Source organism: Balaenoptera ricei, chromosome 4 (genome assembly GCF_028023285.1).
Source record: "Balaenoptera ricei isolate mBalRic1 chromosome 4, mBalRic1.hap2, whole genome shotgun sequence".
Classification (NCBI taxonomy): Eukaryota; Metazoa; Chordata; class Mammalia; order Artiodactyla; family Balaenopteridae; genus Balaenoptera; species Balaenoptera ricei.
Genome location: NC_082642.1, coordinates 146781748 through 146788604, shown reverse-complemented (window position 1 = coordinate 146788604; position 6857 = coordinate 146781748). Strand labels below are relative to the sequence as shown.

The 6857-nt window shown below is 42.8% G+C and overlaps 1 protein-coding gene across 9 annotated transcripts in view; it reads left to right on the top strand.

Annotated features, from left to right (window-relative positions):
• The first annotated feature begins 6178 nt into the window (after window positions 1-6178).
• GRIK1 (glutamate ionotropic receptor kainate type subunit 1) overlaps window positions 6179-6857 on the top strand; it is a 421293-nt gene continuing 420614 nt past the window's right edge. For all 9 annotated transcript variants that reach the window (XM_059922251.1, XM_059922250.1, XM_059922247.1 and 6 more), the window contains exon 1: window positions 6179-6296. In XM_059922251.1, the coding sequence (XP_059778234.1) occupies window positions 6179-6296 (118 nt within the window). The remainder of the gene's footprint in view (window positions 6297-6857) is intronic.

The window sequence follows — 6857 nt, the reverse complement described above, 5'->3', positions numbered from 1 at the left end:
AGAAGGAATATATAATAAAACACAAAACAAGTACTCACTATTGTAAGGAAAAGTTTATTTATAACCAAAAGAGAACAGAGACGAGTTGTGAGCCCTTCCTTTATAAAAATGACTTTTGGAGCTGGAAGGAGAAATGGAGAACATTAGTCCCCATTGGCTTTTAGACAGCAGTCCAACCATTCATGTTATGGTTGGGCCTCAGGAGGTGATGGGACTTGACTATAAGCAGTGAGCCATAGTTAGTGATCAGACCAGGGTTGGGACCCAGATCTCCTGACATCCTGACTGCCCAGCCTGGTTCTTTTCTTCTTTACTCTCCTTACATATACAGTAAGTCCCCTACATACAAAACCTTCACGTTGCGAACTTTCAAAGATGTGAACGTGCATCTGGTAACAGCAAGGAACCAGAACCTGTGCCATCAACGTCAGGTGTGAGTGAAATTGCAGCTTGCCCTCTGTCTCCTATTACTGACGATCCTTCAGCTCGACCATCTCCCTCCTCCAGTCAGTAAGTCTTCTTGCCTGTTCACTCGATGCCAGCCCCTGGATGCCAGCTGTTGTACTGTACTGCTGTACTTTTCAAGGTACTGTACTGTAAGATTAAAATTGTTTTCTTTATTTTTTGTGTCTGTTTTTTATGTATTATTTGTGTGAAAAGTATTATAAACCTATTACAGTACAGTACTATATAGCCGATTGGGTCATTTGGGTACCTAGGCTAACTTTGTTGGACTTAGGAACAAATCGGACTTATGAACGTGCTCTCAGAATGGAACTCGTTCATATGTGGGGGACTTAATGTATATGGAGGTAGCTAAATACCAACTTGGTTCAGACCTTCCACATGATGGATTTTTTTTTTTATACTCTCAGGTTGCAATAATAGGATATAAAGATTTGAATAAATAAGACATTTTTTCTTTCAAAGATTTTACTACAGTTGTTTTCCACAGTGCTTTCACAAATGGACCAGTATTAGTATGAAAATTACAGTAAAATTGTTAAGGTGTGTGTGATGGTAGCCATGGTGCTGAAAATTGAAATGTTAGGAGAAACCCCAACTGCATATAGCATTTTGCTGACATTTGACATGTAAGATTATACTCGAGATTTTCTAGATACAGGGCACTATATTAATGTCCTGAGTATGACACTAAATATAAACTGATCTATGTAGGAGCTCTGAAAGAAATCAAAAAAGGAATCCGGTTCATTATTCAGTTCAGTCCTACAAATGTGTGCTTATGAATTGTAGGTTGTATAGATTGACTTCATTCATTCATTCATTCATTCATTAAATGAGCATTTATCAAGTTTCCCCTAATTGCCAGGCATAGTGCTAAATGCTGAGGTTTCCTGTAAACAGAGCAGTCTGCCATCATTGAGTTTCTAATAAAGTAAACAGACATTTAGAGAGTTGATAGTGACCATGAGGGAACTGAGCAGGGCACTATGAGGGAAATTAATGTAACAAATTTAGATCAGACAGACAATGGATCGAAAGAGGCAATGGGGGAGAGGAACAATTAAGAATCTATTGTAATGGACTAGATGGAAGATCACGGTGATTTGGGCGAGTGTAGTGGTTCTCATCTAGGGGTGATTTCTACTTCAGAGGACATTTGGCAATGTCTGCAGACATTTTTTGGTTTTTACAGCTTGGGAGGAGGGTACCACTGACATCTAGTGGATAGAGTCCAGGGAAGTTGCTGAACGTCCTATAAGGCACACGACAGCCTCCGCAACAAATAATTTTCTGGCCCCAAATGTCAAAAGTTTTGAGGCTGAGAAACCCCAGGCTAGTATGACAGCAGTGGAGCTGCAGAGAAACAAATTAAAGAAATGTTTGGGGCATAAAACCAATAGTGTATGAAAACAGACTGGATGTAGTAGGAAAAGTAAGGATGACGTCCTGAGTTATTCGTTTTAATAACTGGATGGAAGGTGGTACATGTACTGAAATGAGAAACTTTGGAAGGGGACTTGGGAGGGAGCAATAATATGGCACAGAATTAAGAGATTGACATGCTTAGTCGGTAGGAAACAGTAACTAGAATTGATTATGTGAATCTGGAGTTCAGAGGCAAGTCTGAATAAAAGAGAAAATTTGGGATCCTTGCTTAAAGATATTCAGTGTCTTAGAAGAAACACATGACATCACCTAAGGAAAAAAGTATAGCTAAAGAAGTGGTCAAGAAGTGAGGATTTTGATCCCAAATCAGCTGGACATTCTTAGGAAGCTCTAAAAGCCACTTGATCTTTTGCTTTCAGTACCCTGGGTAACATTATAAGTAAACTCAAGTATACTCACCACTTGGAAAACACGTTTATAACATTTGGGTTCCTTAGTTTATTCTAAGCCATTTTTCTTTATGTCTAGTTATATTATTAAAATTAAGTAATTTTAAATGGATTGCTGTCTAAGTAATGTCACCAGCTCTCACAAGATGCACAATGCTGCATGCTACCGTATTGCTTCATTATTAACCACGGTGTATTAATTTAAGCTTAAGATTTGGGAAATGGGGAAAAGACCGAATGCGTTCAATTGGAAATTTTTATTCTTAAGAGGGCACTATGAAAATGTGAATCAAGAGTGACTAACAGTCATTTGGGGCAAAAAATAACTAGATGCATATATACACAAGATACAGTGTTTCTAAAAAGCACAAAACAAATTAACAGCAGGTGCTGATCATTCATGAGTAACTTACACCATGAGCCTGTGTACATGAGCAGTGGAGGAAAGCATTTTAACAAGGAAATAAATTTCAGTTTTAAACTTTACAGATTTTACAGATGATACAGAAAAGTAACTTAAGTGTGCATGTATTCTTTAAGAAGCCTACTTTAGGAAATGCAATCTTTCTCATATTTCTACCAACCAAAAAGAACTTAAGACCAAGGGTAATGCAGGTAAAAGTAGTAAAATTTCCTTCAATAGTATTGGACCAAATTACTATTACTACACTATTAACTGAGTCATTTCCTAACAGACAAAATATTTTAGGCTTTGCCATCTGGGGCATATTTAAACTAGAAATGTATGTGTAGATTAATCTAACCAAAAGAGTAAATTACCACAAATGAACTAATATATACTGAGTAATGAAAGCCTTGGAAAATACTTTGTATGCCGTAGCTCATATAATCCTCCAATGGTGCTACTGCGTTATTATCATTTTCATTTTACAGATGAAGATATCAAATCCTAGAGAGAGTGTGACAGTCAGTATAGAGTAGGTTTCACTGTAATAACAAACAGATATCAAAATCTTAATGGATTACAACACAAAATTTGTTTTCATTGATTTGTCAACAGTTTGCTGCTGATCTGACAACTATTGAAGCAACTCCTTCCCAAAAGGTGACTCAGGGATTCCAGGCTGCTTCCATCTTGACCACTAGAGCTTGCAGCTTTCAGAATTACTCTGGCAGGAGAAGATGGTGCTGGAGGGAAATGGGAGATCCTTTCACTGCTTTCCTTCTCACCCAGAAATGGCACATACTACTTCTACTCACATTTCATTGGTTAAATATGTATTATCACACCTAACTGAAAAGGTACAGGTTTTAATATGCCCCGGAAGAAGAGAAATGGATATAGGTAAGAATCAGCAATCTCTACTATAGGGAGATAAAAGTAATTTAACCAAGGCTACAAATCTAGAATTGGGTAAAACCAGGATTCAAACAGTTTGTTCAAAAGCTGACCTAATTCTAGAGTTTGGGATCTCAAGATCTAGACATGCAATATCTATTATCTATTAACCCCATATGTACCAAGAAAAATAGGCCACTGATTATGCTTTATACAAATCTTTAGGTTTAAAAAAAAATCCTCTAACAAGCTTTAGATTTATTCTCACTTTAAATAATACTTACTAAGGATTTATAAAGTACCCATTATTTGAATTTTGAAGCATCACTTCCTCATCAAGTTCTTCCCAAATTCCTAAAGAGGTTAAATTTCTCCTTTTCATCATGCCTTAAGTACCATTTTGTAAAACTCATCACATTTCTTTACTACCTATGAGTTTCATTATGGTAGCAACCATATTCCCACTGTGTCTCCAGGGTTTGGCCCAATGCCTCCCACAAAGGAGGCACTCAAATATGCATTGAATGAGCCAATGAATGAATGAATGAATGAATGACAGGAGAGTTTGTCTCTTTTCTGAAGCAAGTCATATCATTGTTTGACACTTTCCGGACTTAGAAATGTTCCTCGGCCAAATAAATGAAATTTACTCGTTTACAATTTCCAGCCAACATTCATATTTTTCTTATTTCTTCTCACTTGCCTAATACTATGACTACATTCTTTTAACACAGAGCTCTTCAAATTTCTGAAGATAACCTGCATATGCTCCTAATTTTTCTTGGTTTCATCAATCTATGCATGAGATGCATTCTTAAATCCAGATCAACCCTTCTTCTTATCTGTGGATATGTTCTGTTTTATCAACTATCATACAGAAGTATCCAGAACCAGGCACAGTATTTGAAGTATGAACTGACTAGCTTCCAACAGTGAGGTTATAAGCTCTCTTGGAGGATGGATGGTGCATGTTTCCCACTATAGGGTCTTCAGTAAAAAAAAAAAAAAAAAAAAAAAAAAAAAAATATATATATATATATATATATATATATATAGCGTCTGGCACCACATATAAGGGTGAATGAATGAATGCATCTGAAGTTATATTAGATTTCTTTTGTAATTCTTTCCTATTATAGGTCTATATACCTGTGGACATGTTTTTCAGATGAATTAACTCAGATTAGGTCAGTTCTCCAAAATCCATACTCAGAGGGAAAAAAACAAAACAAAACAAAAACAAAAACTCTATGAATGTTAATGCAGACCTAGCAAATATTTATAAAGAACATTCCTCCACAAAGCTCAGAGGAAATTAAGCCAAAATGATCAAATGATGATGATTTCCCCAGGGAAGTGTCCTTGTCCTTCTACAGAGAAATAGTCTCCAAACCTACAGTTCTAAAATAGCCTCTCTTCCAGCGTTCAAACGTGACAGTCAAAAGAAATCAAGAAAAGGAGCGGCGCTGGAAGCTGCCTCTTTCCCAGTTCTGCACGTGTAAATGGAAGCAATTTACAAGAGATTATCTTGGGTCTGAATAGGAAAGAAGGCACTTTAATCTTAGAGTACTGAAAGTATCTCATTTTTCTCCTCTTCCTCCTCCTCCTCCTTTTCTTCATCTTTGCCAGAGTTAAAATAAGAGCTCTTCTATTCTCTGAATACTGGCGTCCGAGATGGCGATTTTCCATCAAGTGATGGGAAGAGTCGTAGTTGGCCATCTCTACGATCCCCCTAACAGGCGCACGGGGACATTACCAAGGAGGCTCCTCTGCCACTCACAGCCCACAGCAGAGGCTGCCTTTGCTCTGACCATCAGGTTAAATTTTCTGTCTTCAGGATGCAATACTCAATAGACTTTCCAGCATCACAGCGCAAAGTTGAGGGAGAGGGAGAATGTGCGTGCGTGTGTGCGTGTGTGAGTGTCTGGATCAGTGTATTGGAGCGGGCAGTAAATAAAGGCTGGGGCCAGCGTGGGGAAGAGGAAAGCAAGAATTGAGAAGCAAAAGCGTGGCTCGGATCCTAGTGAACCTGCTGGAGCTCATCCGGCTTGCTCAGAGCCCCTGCACCAACTCACCCAGTACCCCCTCTCCTTCCTCCTTCGCCTCCTCTCCCCCTTTCCCCTCCTTGTTTCGTTGCACCCTCCACCTACCCCCCCCCCCCCCACTTTCTCATCTGACCAGAGGACGGATGAGTGAGACGTTCCAGCAAATTGGGGCAGCAACTTTCCTCAGCTGGTCTCCCGGCTCCGGGAGCAGTTGCGCGCTGCTTCCCCGCGGTCTGCGGCCCATGGAGGAGGAGGAGGAGCCGCAGCCGTGATGGGCTAGCGGCGGAAACGAGGAGCCAGCCCCGAGCGAGCCCAGCGTCGCCAGCCAGCTCCGCGTTCCCACGCCGGTTCCCTCAATCTCTTTCCGGGGGGCCGGCGCGGGCAGAGGGGGGGTGGGGTGGGGTGAGGCGCGCAGGGTGCAAACGCGGAGCATCCCAGGGAGGATGAGGCGGGGACCCGACCTGAGCGGGCTGCCTCTCGAGGGCGTGCGACAGCGGCTGGGTCTGGGCATGAATTAAGAAGCTGGGAAGATGGGGCGCCGCACACTCCTGGCGCAGCCCGGGCTCTGGACCAGGGACACCAGCTGGGCACTTCTGTTTTTCCTCTGCTACGTCCTCCCCCAGACGGCTCCGCAAGTACTCAGGATCGGTGAGTGAAACCCGGGGAACGCTCCAGGCAGCCGAGCGGCTCGGGGGCTGTGCTCTCTCCCCGCGGCCAGCGCGGGCTCAGCGGATCCCGGGCGAGGCAGTGCGCGTAGGCGCGGGGGCAGGAGCTGGGGGGAGTGGAAGTCAGCTCACCCGGGAGGCTCCGGGAGAGGAGAAGCCTCGTCACAGCTTCTCTCCTGGCGAGTGCCGGGCTTCCCCGCGAGGTACGGTTGGCGGGTTTTTTAATCTGGACTCCAGACATGCGGGCAAGAGAACAAGGGTTGGAGGCTCTCCTGCACAGGTACCCTACTCTGGGTGTGGGGTCGCGCTCGGTGTGGGAGCGGAGATGCGCTCTCCCCTTCACCTCGGTGGGCGTCGCGCTGTCCAGATCCGCCGCCCGGGTCCCTGGCCACCGGGGCTCTGGGTACTCGCGGGCATGCCCAGATCTCAGGAAGTAGAATTTGGGGACCACTAGGGACGCGAGGACTTCCCTGAGCCTGCTAGCCCCGATCCTCCAAGTTTGCATCCTCAAGTTGGGTTCTTCCACAAGGAGTCTCCAAAGTCT